Source organism: Periplaneta americana, chromosome 3 (genome assembly GCF_040183065.1).
Source record: "Periplaneta americana isolate PAMFEO1 chromosome 3, P.americana_PAMFEO1_priV1, whole genome shotgun sequence".
Classification (NCBI taxonomy): domain Eukaryota; kingdom Metazoa; phylum Arthropoda; class Insecta; order Blattodea; family Blattidae; genus Periplaneta; species Periplaneta americana.
The window spans coordinates 130,628,864-130,645,631 of record NC_091119.1 but is presented as its reverse complement, the minus strand read 5'-3'; the positions used below and the strand labels follow the sequence as shown (position 1 = coordinate 130,645,631).

The window sequence follows — 16,768 nt, the reverse complement described above, 5'->3', positions numbered from 1 at the left end:
ACAGACGATATACCATTTAATTTTTGTGTTTCAATTGGGTTAGAGAATGGAGAAAGAATAGTGCTCATTCCACGTTATACAAAATCTTGGAAAATTTAAAATAAACTGTAAAACTTAAATTGAATTAAATGTTCAGAGAACACAGACAATAAGACATGCTTCAATGGTTGAGTTGTTTGGACTTTCTCCATTGCTAATTTAAAAAAATTGTAACAATGTTTCAAAGAGTGGAGCTCTCTTCGTCGTCAGGTGAAAACCTACTGTGGGGATTGTTACAAACAACTAGCCTGTCTGACTGACCGTTACCACCTGGGATCGAACCCTGGAGCTTCCAGTCCTTAGCCAGCATCTCTACCAACTGAGCTACCCGACTGCCAATAATAATAGCAATAATAATTTTCATTATAGAGAATGTGCTTTTAAAAATAACAGGGCATGCAATGCAAGCCTAACATGCTCTGAATATTCGCCACTGCTTCAGACATTTATTCTAGCATTGATTTGAAAGAGAACTTCACCAATTAACAAATGTTTTGTTAAACTGATACATCTACACTTTTGAACTGAATTCAAGTAATATTTTCAAGAGGGAGGAAATTTTGTAGTATAATATAGTCATGGACATTTTCTTCAGGGAGGATATATTTCACTTCAAAAGGCAATTTTCCATCATAGAGGCAATTTTCGGATAATTCGAATTCTAGTTTAAGTGAATATTATTAATATTTTTGTTGTAGCTTTAAATGCGAAGGAGTTTATTGTTAACTTGTAGTAAAAAATGACTCCTTAATGTTAGATTAAGGGGAGTTATGACTCTCTATTCCAACTTCTGCAATTATAAAATTACCACAAGTTTTATCACAAGTTTTTGCTCTTATGAGTGAGTCCCTTGCACGACATTTTTTTAACTGATCAAACTGAAATATTGCAGAAGTACACTCCAGAAGTGTGTAAACAAAACTTGGTATGGGATTTTAAAATTTTATGTAACTTATATTTTGCTATCCAAAATGGTGAACTTTCACTTTTATTATTTTTAAAAGTAATTCATTTACTTTTAATTTATCCTATTAAAATTTATACTAAACATAATAAGCTAGATCAAAATAGATTTTAACCTTTGTACTTATTACAACATTCTCTTAAATTTTCCACTGATTTGGGTAAGAATTGCATTGCAAGGAGCATTTTATACAGTAAATATCAAAATGTTGAAAAGTAAATAATTGAGTAAACAGCAAAGGGGGTGGGGGTTACACCAGATCTTTGTATAATTATAATGGTATGCCTTTTAGAAATGTCCACATGTGACTTCAAGACATAGAACAAGTAAAGTGATGACATTTTTTGATTGAGGAAAAGTTTTATTTTTTAATGGGAAAAACTAAATTCAGTTTTTCTTTTCTTGTCCAAATTTCAGTCATAATACCCCTTATAAAGCTTCACTTTGGATATGGCAGGCAAAAATTGATTTGTCTTCAGTGGTAATGAACTGTTGAGTTTGTTTCAGGTCATGATTCCACTGTCCCTGTATGTGACAATAGAGATGGCAAAATTAATGCAGGTATATCATATTCACAACGATGTGGACATGTACGACCCAGAAACTAATAAACGAATTGAATGTCGTGCTCTGAATATCACCGAAGAATTAGGGCAGGTAAGGCATCATTCTATAAAATATGTAATGGTTATTTCTTGTACAGGGGAAAACGAGGGAATGTTTCAACAAATTTCATTTGAAGAATATTTATTTTGTTATGTTACGAGTATATTATATGATATCATATTTGAAATTCTGGCTGATATGTACATTTTTATTGGCAGTACATCTCACTTTACGATATATGTCAGAGGAAGAACAGTTGTTTGTAATACATCTGAAGTATGATTAGTGTGATATGTTACTTGTCAGCAATGTATGCAATGGAGGGAGAAAGGAACTGGTCACTCTATCTCGTTATCTCCTGGCATAGTAGCCTCATGAGCGATGCCTTGTTGGTGTCACTTATGAAGCTCAAACTTGTCTTCGGACAGTTGACTAAACATCATATCATATCATATCATATCATATCATATCATATCATATATCATATCATATCATATCGTATCATATCATATCATATGTCATATCACGTCACGGCACATCATATCACATCATTTGTCATAATATATTGTACCTATATCATATCATACCATATTCATTCATAGTTTTCCCGCCCAGTGACAGGTCTTTCACTGCAAACACAGCATTCGCCAATCTTTCCTTTTTTCAGCCTTCCTCTTAGTCTCTGCATATGATTCATATATCTTAATGTCATATATCGTCTTATTCTGTATCTTCTTCTGCCCCAAACTTTTCTCCCGTTCACCATGCCTTCCAATGCATCCTTCAGTAAGCAGTTTCTTCTCAGCCAGTGACCCAGCCAATTCCTTTTTCTCTTCCTGATCAGTTCCAGTATCATTCTTCCCTCACCCACTCTTTCTAAAACAGTTCCATTTCTTATTCTGTCTGTCCATTCTTCTCCATATCCACATTTCAAATGCTTCTATAGTCGCTTCTCTTCACTTCGTCGTAATGTCCATGTTTCTACACCATACATTGCCACACTTCACACAAAGCATTACTTCACTAGCCTCCTGTTTTGTTCTTTATATCATTTATATCTTATCATAAATGTATATAGTATCATATATATAATATCTTGTCATATATCATATCATATGTTATATATCACATCATATCACAACTCCTTGTAGTAATTATTTTAGCTTCATATTATTTTTCTTATTACTAAAGAACTACGTCTTTAATCAAATGATCGCAAACATTCTGACTATTGACTATCCTCCCGTTATTTGCATTTGTGATCAAAATATATCTCTTAACGTAAAAATTGATCTAGGTACTGGTATGTTAATATTTTTCTTGCACATTATGATTAAATAAAATCACAATATTTGTATTCCACCATTCCAACATTTTTTATTGTTTGAATTTTTAAATATTTTGATATTCGGTATTAATTTTTTTGTATAGTTACTGAACGTTATTTCCAACTTGAACATCACCTTCAAAGTGTGTTACATTTTCAGTTTGATTCCCTTCATAAAAATTAAATTATTGATAGGCTCAAAATGATGTTTGGAAAACTTGCTATAAAAGTCATCCAAAAGTAAGAGTTACTTGTACAACACAAATATTTCTAAAATCTATGTTGCATCTCAATGTTATTTTATTTTTAGCACATAAGAAATATGGTTAGGTAGTTAAGAAAGAAGTGGTTTCATCATTAATAGGTCTTAGTTCTAAGCATGTCATCATCTGTGCATTGCAGCAACCACCATTCAAAATAAAAATGTTACAAAATTGCATAATAAACATAAAATTCATATTTTAAGTTTTCCTTTCTTAAAATCGAGCACCTATACAATAATTAAAGTGAAATCATGATAATATTTTTAGGTCGCATAGCTTTACATTTGTTGTACCACATTTTAAAGAAGGTTCGACGTCTTATCCATTTACTTAATATGTGAAAGTGTTCAGTTCGTCCTTCACCAAAATTGTGACGAAGTTGATATTTGGTGATTTCAGATATGAGGCTCTGAAGTGAAAATGTTTTACGTTGGCAGTAGACTATATTTTAAAGTACACTGACTATTATAGCATTGCACTTGAAGTTGAAGCTTGTCAGCTTTTACAAAGTGAGATAAGCCATGATAATATATGTCTTAAACGAAGTCAAGTGAAAGTTGTATGACGTAAAATGACATACTGTACTTTTTAGTTTTAGTAAAGAACAGGTGCACGATGTTGAAACGAGATAAGAAATTTTTGCGTCCTTGAAATGACAAACAAGGAATTTAAAATCACAGTAACAGTAATAATTTTCTGTTTTATAAATATATATATTCTTATTAATGGCAGTGGTTGTAATTTTTTTGAAATTGAAATCTTTGGCTATGCTGTTTTGGACATGTCTTGTGTGTATGTCCATCTTTAATCCACTTTCTATAATGGTTCTTCATTTTTGTTTGAAAAACAGGAGTTAAATTAGGTTATTGACACTGAACTATAACTCTTAGGCCTACTTACTTGTAATTATATCACAGTAAATTGTACGGTAATAGGAAATGAACATTTTTAGGTGCATTTGAATGAGAATTGTAATTTATTTAACTGATGATATAATTCTGAGTGACATTTATCTCATTAATAGTGTTCTGATGCGTAACTTATCAGTTGGTACTATAGTAATTGATATTTGTCAATAAAGTATTGTATTGTGAAATTGCAGAAACAATATTAAAATTGTGCTATTCATATGTATGTTCTTTTACAGGTGCAATATATATTTTCTGACAAGACTGGTACTCTCACAGAAAACAAGATGATTTTCAGAAGGTGTACAATAGCTGGTGTTGATTATAACCACCCACCTCCTGAAAATGTTCAGGTACGTGTGTTCATTAGGTTAGATAAGATACTTTGAGTTTAATATTACAACTGCTTTGTGGTGTATGGTTTCCTTGTAAGACTGCACAGTGATATGGGAACAGACATCTGTGTGCTGGTTAATAATGTATTTATTCCTCCCACTTTGAAGGAAAAGTATATGCTTAGCGTTCTGTGAGTTATACCGGTACTTAACAGTCTATAAAGACAGCAACTGTTGGATATTGATGAACTACAAAAGAATAGAAACTGTTAAATTTAGGAACTTGAGATGAATACATTAGCATGCACTTGATACGTGAAAATTGTGTATAGTTTCAAGTTCTACTCTCCTATAATAAAGGAAGATTGTCTTAAGATAGCACCATATGTGTATATTATGTTTCTGTCTGAAATAACTTTTACAAGTAGACCAGTTTTAACGAAATCATTGGAAAAAGCCTGAACTCTATATATTTTATAAAAGCATGGCACTCAATTAAGCAATCCAGTATGGAAGACGTTCTTATTCTGAGGTACAGTATGGGGATTGGTAACAGAATTCAACAAACTATATCTTTCCTTTATAATGGAAGATTCAAAATAAGAACAATTTATAGTACTCAAATCGCCTTTTCATGAATGGTAAAAGCGTGACGATTTTAAGAAAAATATTGAATTTATACTATATGTAAAAACTTATTTCTGCAAAGTTAATTGTGGCTTATATATCTATTCTTTTGTTTCATAGGGGATCACAACATTGTTTTCACAATACCAGTTATGTAATATGTTGCCACAAAAAAGGGTTGTTAATATCGAAGTTTACAAAATTGTAGCTTTACAGAATACCTTCATAATTTTTTTACTTTCGTAAACTGATCACTAATCATATTATGAATCCAAAAATCGCCAATAGTTAAAGTAAATATTAGATCTAAAAAACAAGTCAGTGACATGTAAATGGCATACATTCGCTCAATATCTATTTTACACAGCAAGTAATAAAATTCTCTTTTAAGAATATATGGCCTTGTGACAAATAAAGTTTGCAGCTTCTCCCTAACATATACCTTTGCACATCAAAATGAGCATTTCAGTTCAAATAAATAAAAACATTTCGCGATTGATATCTTTTGTAATTTATTCCTTGCACTATTATTCAAAAGATATACATGAATGAAATAATTCATTCTGCATGTAATAGGCGAGAAAATATTTAAAAATTTCCATATATAAGTATGAGGTCATACATCTCAAAAACAAATCAAGTAAGAAGTTTGGTTTATTACTGGTGGTTCTTAATAAGAGAATCTTTAAAATTATAATAGTTATTCAGTAATTAGTTACATTGAAAAAAAAAATTCTTTGATTATTAAAAAATCACAGTTTGAATTTAATAATTTCTGTTAAGATATGCCTACTTGAATCTCATATACCAATATCATTGTATTTTATTTTGGGAAGGGACACTGCGACTTAGAAGATCCATTGTGTTAACCCTCGAGATAGGCACATTATCAAACCCACACTGGCTGACTACACTAAGGTTTGCTGATATCCACTTGTCCTTAGACCAGTCCCCTCCATGCATCGCCAGCTGGCATTCAGGGACTACTATGGAATAATAACGGAATTATGTTGATACCTATCTTGGGAAACAGAAGGACCCTGAGAAAAATCCCAACTACGACCTTATCCACCACAAGTGTCACTACGGATTTTTCAAATGAACAGGCCTGACCGGGACTCGAACCCGGACCACCTGCGTGACAGACTGAAGGTCTGACCACTCGGCAATTGCAGAGGCAATAGTCTCCTATTAACGTGAACACAAAATTTTAGCTTCATAACATAATTTATTTTTGTATAGGCAAAGTTAATATTTTCTCACGTAATGGTGAATAAAGAAAAAACTATACACCTAAAAGTTATATCTTTAATTTTAAAATATTCCTAAATGATCCATTATAACTGTATAAAAATTACAGCAAATTATTGTTGCAACATTTTGGTAGATTTTCAGCTTAAACATTAGCGAATTTATAATGATTTTTCCCATGTATTCGCATACAAGTCTCCCCAAAGGCTTTTCTGCATGATTCTCTGTTTGACATGATTATAATTGCCCTCTTTTGCAAATGTAAGACATGTTGAATAGCAGTTTTTATTATCCCAAAGAATGTTTCCATCTTGTACAGAGCTACTATTATCATCATACGTCCCAGAAAAGAGCAGCTGGCCGGCCATCCAGCTGCGCCCTGTGTAGTTTCTGCTGGTCGCTAACCGTTTGTCCTATGCAATCGAGCTTCAGTAGCCATATGGCATTCAGTGTGCTTAGAAGTCGTGTAATGAAATTCTCGATTCTTCAAGTGTAGATCGTTTATAAAGTTTAGTGATTATTGTGTATTTAGGTAATGCCTAGCAACAAATTCTCACTGTACATATGAACATGTATGTATGTACAATACGTACATAAAAGGCAGAAGGTCGTGTGCGAAAACAAGATGAAAATTTCGAATAAAGTTTCCAAACAAACCTGTGTCTTCTGCCAGAACAATTAGACGACTCACTAAAAGATTTAAAGAAACATGCTCAGTGAAGACTCGAAAATCAAGCATAAAACGTAGTGTTCTTACGCGGAACGATTGTCAGTTTATTTCCAACAAGATTCTGCCACTGCTCATACAACTGCCGTGTGAATGAGGGAATTGAGGTGTATTTTCGGACGAGACTAATCAGTAATAATTTGAGGCCTCCACGAAGCCTAGATATAACAACCTGTGACTTTTATTTATGGGGAACACTAAAAGGTAGAGTTTATAGGAAAAATCATTCTATAGATGAACTAAAAGACTATATACGAGAAGAAATCTTCGGAGTGTTGTTCATTCGTTTATCAGAAGATGTCAGTTGTGTGTGGCGGCAAACGGAGGCCATTTTCAGCAACGACTGTGAGCATGGTAAGCCCAAATTATTGAAAATTTATTGTTAGTACTGTTATATATTGGAGAAGCGCCGGAGAAATGGTTATGCGCTTGGCAGAAACCACGCAGAGCACAGCCGACTGGCCAGCCGCTCTTTTCGGGATGTATGATAATAATAGCTCTGTATCTGTACTAGTTGCACATATTGAAGAGGAATATCAAAGATCAATTGAAAAGAGCAAATTTCTCAGTTCTAAAGTGTTCAGCATTAGAAAATAGCCTACTGTTCGAAGATAGTTGAAGTTAATAAGTATAAAATTATTCAAGAGGAAGTTCTGTTGAGACTTTTTTTTAAGGAATATTGGTATGAGATTGTGTTACTTAGCACATTTGTACTACTTTTTCATCCCAGATACACGTCCAACTGCAGTTCTAAGAGAAGTGTTCGTTTTAATATGTACAGAATTTAAAGCTGAGACCAGGGGCCCCGATGCCATTGATGGTGAATCCACAGCTCCAGGAGGAGTTGCACCATCTGGACGTGCACCAAGTGTCTGAGCGAGGCAACATGAGTGATATGAGGCATGTCCCGCACTCTCAGCGCATTCAAGAGTTCCTCCTGCTCCTGGCAGTCTGCAACACAGTTGTGGTCTCTAGACACCCCCATCATGACATCGTAAGTTATGAATGAAATATACCTATGTTGGCTAATTTTAAAATTTAGTTGCATTGAGCTAATTATGTAAGTAATATAATCATTGCCATTTTTTAAATAAATAAACAGATGAATCATATAAAAGTGTTCATTATAATCTATATCATGTATGAATTGAAATGATCTCAGCTGGAATGGAAATTATATAAAAGGATCTTAATACAACTTCACACAAGTGTTATAAGCTGATGATAAGATAATCATATCATTCATATCTAATTCAGAAAATAACCTACACATAGGAATATTTCTTCCGAACAATAGGTATTTATGAAGTTGTTATTATGAGAATCCCTTTACATATAAACAATGACATTTTCATGGACATAACTCATTAGAAATAAGATTTTAAGGGACATTAAAATTTTAGAATAAGTAAACTTATTGAATTAATTGGGATGCCAAGTATTATATGAAAGTGGTAAATATTTTCAGATCAAATACTAGAAATATTAAATGAAACAAGAGTTAAGATCACTGGCATACAACACTTCTTTGACATTTCCAACACACCAGTATGACAGTAAAATTTGGGTTCTTCAGAAACGATACTCAAACTTATCGAAATTAAACACAGTAGAAATGAACTTCTTCAGAATAACTGGATACACTTTGTTAAAGCTCTCTTCCGCACAAAAAATAAATTCTAGAGAAACTATATATCATAGTCATTCTTGACAAAACTAATATGGCATATTAAAATAATAATAAATTCGTGGCACAACAAGCCATGGAGGACCAAGGCCGACCAGCTGATTGCAGCAGAGATGAACGATCATCCAACCAGTATGGAAGTAACATGTGGCCAACATGATGATCCTCCCAGACATTATAGTTGGTTTACGGAACTAGATTTTGCATCTCCCCAAATTCATCATGATGCTAGCATCACCTAGATCACGCAGCTGTGGTGCTGGATGACAAAATTAATAAATACTGGTAGATGCTAAATTTTATAAAATATGTTACAAGAATGAATATACACAAATAGCTTTTACATTTTCTTTTTTCTATTGGCTAAGAGGGAGGTGGAAAAATTAAAATATCTTGGAGCAACAGTAGCAAATATAAATGACACTCTGGAGGAAATTAAACACAGAATAAATGTGGGAAATGCCTGTTATTATTCGGTTGAGAAGCTTTTGTCATCTAGTCTGCTGTCAAAAAATCTGAAAGTTAACAGTTATATTACTGGTTGTTCTATATGATAGTGAGGTTTGGACTGTCACTTTGAGAGAGGAACAGAGATTAAGGGTGTTCGTGAATAAGGTGCTTAGGAAAATATTTGGGGCTAAGAGGGATGAAGTTACAGGAGAAGTTACACAACGCAGAACTGCACGCATTGTATTCTTCACCTGACATAATTAGGAGCATTAAATCCAGACGTTTGAGATGGGCAGGACATATAGCACGTGTGGGTGAATACAGAAATGCGTATAGCATGTTACTGGGAGACCTAAGGGGAAAAGAACTTTGGGGAAGGCCGAGACGTGGATGGGAGGATAATGTTAAAATGGATTTGAGGGAGGTGTGATATGATGATAGAGACTGGAATAATCTTGCACAGGATAGGGACCGATGGTGGGCTTATGTGAGGGCGGCAATGAACCTGCAGGTTCCTTAAAAGCCATTTGTAAGTAAGTTTGTATTGGCTAAGAGGGAAGAGAAGAAAAGATTGTGAAGGTGGTGTTCATTTCTTTGCCAAAAGAGACTATTGTGAGAGATGAAGAAGATGCTGTTGGTGATGGTTAGGAGGAAGATTTGGATGACGATGTTAATATGATGACAGTAGTGAAATGTTGTTACGTTTATTTCTTCATACAAGGTTACTCAATTATAGATAGTAGCAAATGGTAAAAGTTTAAAAGTACATCTATTAGGTACAAATAACAACCTTTATTTTAATGGTGACAGTGTCATAATTTCAGTATCATGATTTTGGGGCATAGTTTCCAGAAGAGAGGGTTTAAAAAGGACGACATATGTACTTCGTTATTGATTTTAAGCTATCAACTGACTTGAACTACAGTTGGATCTTTTTGTATAGACAGATCTAAATAAAAGTATAATCCTTTTTTATTTAATAAATTATATCACAGAGGTAAATTTCCTCCAATTTATTGCAGGAATTTTTCTTTAACTTCCCAAAAAAATATAAAGTGTGTCCATGAAGTAAATTCCAATTGCAAATATTGCTGCTGCAGTAATGCAGTTGCAATTTTCTACATACATACTGATTTGCTTTATCTGTTACAAAGCCGTACTATGTTCCATATTCTAGGTGTGAAGCAATGTATGAATAGAATGCAATAAATACAGTACAATACAGACACAATTTTGGGACAATCAGATCATGTTGGTGCATCGTTCTATGTACTTAAAATGTTTAAATGAATCGACTGACACACCACCTGCAGATATATATCAACTCTGTAAGGTATATGGAGAATATGCCTTAAATGATTCAGTTATAAGGAGATGGGTTAGGATCTGTAATGTAGATTGTGAAAATGTGCACAATGGTCTGCAAAGTGGTCGACTATCTGTCTTCAGTGATGGTTTGGCTGGGACAATTTGATAATCTCTCCTGCAGCCAAGTGATTTTCATCTATTGAAGAAGTTCCTTGGTGGCTAGTGTTTCTTCAAAGATGTCGATCTCAAAAGAAGCCATGAATGAGTATGTGGTTATCATCACAGGCACAATCGTTCTATGATACAGGGATACAAACTCGTTGTGATAAGTGCCTTAATAATAGTGGAAACTATGTAGAAAAGTAGTGTAAGGTGTATAGAATTCAATGGAATAACTGAAAATTAGATGAAGAATCGGAGATGGAGGATCGGTGGAACGGAGAAAAATTCTCTCCAGCACCGGGATTCGAACCCGGGTTTTCAGCTCTACATGCTGACGCTCTATCCACTAAGCCACACCGGATTCCAATTCCGATGCTGGATTGAATCCTCTCAGTTTAAGCTCTAACGCAGAATTCCTGCACGGAAATATCATATGTACTTCGGTACATTGCAATAATATGAAAATTAAATGTTCTTTTTTTTTTTTAAAACCAGCAGCGACTTAATTTTCTGGATAAGCCTCGCATACAAGTTGTTTCATTAGCACGACATACATGTGGTAATTAAAGGAGGTAGAAGTTCCTGTTTTCTCAGCCACAAGCTAAAAGAAGACCAGCCTCTCTTTGTACCAGCTTTTATCACTAAGAAAAGAACCTCGTACTAAATTTAAAGGTGTCATTCTGGATTTTAGGACAAACAGAGAAAAGCGTTTGCTTCCACCAGTGATTGAAACTGCGCTCTTCCTTTTGACTTCTGATCAACACTCTATTTTATACCAAAGTCTTTAGTTGTTGTATTTTCTTCTCTGTATTTCCAGATGAATGCTAGTGGTGTGATAGAGTCAGTCACAAGCGTGCTGGGCAGCCACTCTGGAGCCAGCATGAACATAGCATCGTCGCACTCACGTGGTGACGAGAACACTACTGCCAACACAAAGCAGTCTGTTGCAATAGCTGTCGGAGGTGCTCAGACTGACAAGTATTCCCGCCTCTCAGAATCCCGCTCTGTGACTCCTTCTCCTCCCCCCGCACATTCCCAGTCATATCCCCCACACTCCACATCAGTCAATATTCCCCCTTCCGACACAGTCCCCATCAGTAGAAGAATGCTGAACTATCCCAGCAGTGGTAAACCCCTCATGGAATTTCCTCACCAGCCTATCCTGTCTCCGATAAATTCGTCTTCTGAAACAACCCCAACCACTGAGTCTCCCCCAATGGCTCCTGCTTCTAAGCAAGTGAATCGACCAAAGCTTCTTAATGTGCCATCACTATTGCTGGTGGGTTCGAGCAAGAAGTCATCCAGCAATAAATCTGGGAATTCTCACACTTCGCATCAGCGATCTGCCACACCTTCTCCATGTGAACTGAAGCCTATATTTGAGGCAGAAAGTCCTGATGAGTTGGCATTGGTGGATGCTGCATACAGCTATAACTGTCGCCTTGTGAAGAGGACACCACATTTTGCAACAGTAGCTTTACCAGGTCAGTGATCTTAATGTTGAAATATCTTTCATTCATAATATTCTGCTCAAGGGCAAGTCCTTCACTGAAAACCTAGCATTCTTCAATCTCCCTTCTTTTCCGCCATCCTCTTATCTCCGCCTATGATCGATAAGTCTTAATGTTGTCTCTATCTAATGCCTTCTTCTGCCCCAAACTTTTTTTCTGTTCACCATTCCTTCCAGTGCATCCTTCAGTAGACAATTTCTTCTTAGCCAGTGACCCAGCCAATTTCTTTTTCTCTTCCTGATCAATTTCAGCATTATTCTTTCATGACTCACTCTTTCTAGCACAGCTTCATTTTTTATTTTGTTTGTCTATTTCACATGCTCCATTCTACTTCACTAGTCTCTTCCTTAGTTCTTTTTCAAAAAGTCCTCAGAAGATGCTCCTTTTTCTATGAAAAGCTTCCTTTGCCATTGCTATCCTTCTTTTGACTTCCTGGCAACAGGTCATGTTACCAATTATTGTACACCCCAATTATTTGAAGCTGTCCAATTGTTCTACTGCCTATTTAGAATTCGTAAGTTTACATTCTTTATTTTTCTTCCGATAACCATGGTCTTTGTCTTGTTTGCATTTATCTTCATCCCATACTCATCTCTGCTGTCATTTAATTCCAGTAGCATATCCCTTAATATCATATTCTCTTCTGCTAACAGTGCTAACAACCAGCAAATCTTATGCACCTTATTTTTCTTCCTCCTACTATCATCCCTCCCATGTTCTGAAAACAGATCTTCATTGACTCCGGCAAGTAGATGTTGAACAGGGTAAGTAATGCTCCTTGTCATTCTCTTCTCCCTATGCCACTTCCCTCTGACATTTCTTCTTTATCCTGACTTTGACTCGTTGTTTCATATTAAGATGATTGAATAGCCTCCTCTCTTTCCAATCCACACCAATTTTCTTCGAGAACCCCATAAGTTTATTCCATTCCACTCTGTCAAAAGTCTTTTCCAGGTCCACAATCCGTACTACATACACTTCTTTATTTGTCTCTAGGTATCTTTCACCTGTTGTTCGCAGCAGTCCAGTTGTATCTCTCATACCTTTCCCCTTTCTGAAACCAAATTGCTCTTCTTCCAACTCTTCTTCCATTTTATAATATAAATGTCAATTCAGTATTCGCAGGAGAATCTTCGCCGAGAGCGATATCAGGCTGATAGTCCTAAACTCATTACATTTCCTGGCATTGTTTTTCTTTGGTATTGGCAGCAACATTGTCTCCGTAAAATCTTCAGGTTATTCGCCTTTCTCATATATTTCGTTGCATAATGATAGAATTTCCTTCTTGTCTCCTCCAAAGCATTTCACTAATTCAATGGGGATTCCATCAACTCCTGTTGCTTTCCCACTCTTCATTACCATACAGTATATATTTAGTATTTATATTTAATTTGAATTTGAATTATGTCGAGTTCTGCTTTGTGATGTTTAGAGTTTTATATCTTTTTATGTAGAATAATTGAAGTTAATCTACACAACCAAGTATTTATACATTTAATCACATAATTTTGTAATTCTTTTCTAGTTACCCCATTCTGATAAAATGTTCATACTACTAAACATAGTCTAGAAACATGCAGTTGAATTTTGTAAAAAAGTATTCTCACTAATCCACTCGTTTAGGCGACTGAAGAATTTTCTACCCTCCTCCCTGAAAAAGATTTTAGTGCAAACACTCGTGATGCCCCACTTCGATTACTGTGTCATTCTGTTTACTGACCTAAGGCTTACTTCATCGCCGAGACTGCAACGTGTTCATAATATGTGTGTCCGTTTAGTCTGCAATATTCGCCGGGCTGATCACATAACACCATCCCTCGAAATGTTATCCTGGCTCCATCTAGAAGATTGTAGGAAAATCCATTGACTTTCCCTCCTCTTTCACATATTGCATTTCTCCACTCCTGTCTATCTCGCGTCTCGTTTTCAAAATTTATCCACCCACCATAACTTAGAAACACGATCACAACACTCCTCAATATTATCCCTTCCCTCCCATCGAACATTCTCATATTCATCTTCTTTCACTGTGGCTGTTCCTCGACTTTGGAATTCCCTACCGAGTAATGTCAGAGACTGTCAGACATCAAACCAATTTAAGAATAGACTAAGGAAATATTTTTCAAACAATTCATTATTCACTTTCATGTTGTTTTACAGTCTAGATATTAATGTAATGACTATGTAAGCCAATTGCATTCAAATAGAATTAGAGTCTGGCTGGGTGGAAGAGAAGGCCTACTGTCCTTAGCTCTGCCAGATTAAATAAATAAATTATTAAATTATTATCTTTGTTCATGATATATAATACTACATCGAAATAAAAAATTGATGACGCACATTAAACAAAATATCTCAGCTGTTTATACGTCTTTTACAATAAAATTGCAGATTTATTCGACAAACACTATAATATTCACCACCATATTTGTTATGTGTTACCATAAAAAACTTTTTGTTTGCCAGTAATACAGGTCACTTTCAAGGACAAAATTTCACGTTAAATGAGTAATTGTCGTGTATTAATTTAAGAAAGAATAAGGACACACCATATCTGTAAATTGTGAAATAAATATTCGTATACAAAAAAAAAAAAGTAATGAACTCTTTTTTTTCCCTTCTTTTCTGAGTACTTCGATCAATGTTAATATCAAGAGCAGTTATTATTTTGGATAGAATAATCATATGCCGACAGAGCACCTGAATATTGTTTTTAATTCTTCTATTGTATGCGGATTATTTTCATACACTTTCCTTTTCAATGTTCCTCACAGATAAAAATCATGTGGATTTAAATCTGTGATCTCACAGCCCACAATCCTCTGCTAATTATATTAACGCCGAAAACGTCTCTTAGTTCATTCACTGATCTTTCCTTCCTTTCGAACTTCCTTTCACACTTTGTATAGTTTTATGCTTCACATAATAATCGTAAATAAATATATGCTATTCAAAATTGTAGTGAACCATACTGTGCCCAACTACAGAGATTGATGACTTGCAACATGTCTCACTGGAATCAAGTTCATGATATTATACACTCATAGTCAAGATATATGATTCACTGCTTATCATATTGCCTGTAAATTGGGAAATGTTACCTCTCCTTCCACCAACAGAAACAAACATCAGACAGAGATATTGAGGTATCTTATTCTTCTTGTCTGCGAAAATTTCATATTTATATGTTACATATTTGTTATGTACTGCTTGAAACTCGTGACACATAAGAACTGGGATCTAGATTATCTTGGGTGAAGTATTCAACTGTAACTGAACAGCCTGTTACTAGTACTGCACCTATTAGTCTTAAAGTTGCTCCTCTGCTATATCAATAATATTTTTTTTTTCTTTTAGTAATAAATGCAAATGTAGACTTTTATTGCAGTTGTTGTTTTTCTCTTTGGTATAATGAAGTTCATTTTTGTTCCGTTTTCTTGTTGTCAGTGATGAAATATTTGTCTATAAAATTGTTGATTCTGTTTCCTTAATAATTTGTTGTTGTTGTTTTCTAATGCCAGGCGTTTGACAATAAAGTCATTTGACCTCTTGCACTCCAATATTTTTCAAAGATATTGTCATGGTTAGCCAATGAAGCACAGATTTTAAGGTATTCCGAATCCATTTCTTGGTTTGAGTTGCACAACGGGCAGTTAGGGGACTAATATATTCCAATTCTGTGCAGGTGTTTGCCCAAACAGTCATGGCCTGTTGCCAATCTAAATGCAGCTACAGACGATTTGCGTAGTGAATCGGGAATTAACTGTGGATTATGATGGAGATAGTTCCATTTTTTCCCCTTGAGATTGTGATATCAAATTTTGTTTGTTGAAGTCTAAGTATGTAGATTTAATAAATCTTTTCACAGAGTAATACGTAGATTTAGTAACAAGTCTGTAAGTAGCAGTACTACCCTTCTTTGCTAAAGCATCCGCATTCTCGTTTCCCAGGATTCCACAATGGGATGGTATCCATTGGAATACAATTCTTTTATTGAGTGTTATTAATTGAGAAAGTATTTTAGTTATTTCTGCTGTTTGAGATGAAGGTGTGTGTCTAGAGACTATTGATAGAATAGCTGCTTTGGAGTCTGACAATATAACTGCATTCTTAAATTTATTGATGTGACACAGAAGATTCCTGATATTTTCACTTATTGCAATGATTTCTCCATCAAAACTTGTTGTTCCATATTCAAGACATCTATAAAGTGAGAAGAGACAGCACGTAACACCTGCACCTGCACCTTGTTCCCTGGAAATCAAGGATCCGTTGGTGTATATATGAAGCCAGTTTTGTGGAGGGTACCTAATACTAATTGCCTCTAAAGACAGTTGTTTCAGTATTTCAGTGTTTACTTCTGATTTCACATCTTTTCTTGAAGGAAATTTGAATATTTTCACATAAGTTATGTTAGCATTACCTTAATTAATATATATATTTATGAATGAGTCACAGAATGGTGATCACAACTTCTGGAAGTGATTTTGTGGTTTTCTGTTGAAAAAAATCTTAGTTTTGTCAGATGATATTGTAGCACACACAGTATCTTGAAAGCTAAAACTTTTGCAGTAATGGGAAATGTGTTTCCTGTAGAATGGGA

The 16,768-nt window shown here is 34.8% G+C and overlaps 1 protein-coding gene across 3 annotated transcripts in view; it reads left to right on the top strand.

Annotated features, from left to right (window-relative positions):
* Positions 1-16,768, top strand: part of LOC138696524 (phospholipid-transporting ATPase VD) — a 346,689-nt gene that overhangs the window by 284,813 nt on the left and 45,108 nt on the right. For all 3 annotated transcript variants that reach the window (XM_069821610.1, XM_069821608.1, XM_069821609.1), the window contains exons 6-9: positions 1,511-1,660; positions 4,347-4,460; positions 7,829-8,041; positions 11,472-12,138. In XM_069821610.1, the coding sequence (XP_069677711.1) occupies positions 1,511-1,660; positions 4,347-4,460; positions 7,829-8,041; positions 11,472-12,138 (1,144 nt within the window). The remainder of the gene's footprint in view (positions 1-1,510; positions 1,661-4,346; positions 4,461-7,828; positions 8,042-11,471; positions 12,139-16,768) is intronic.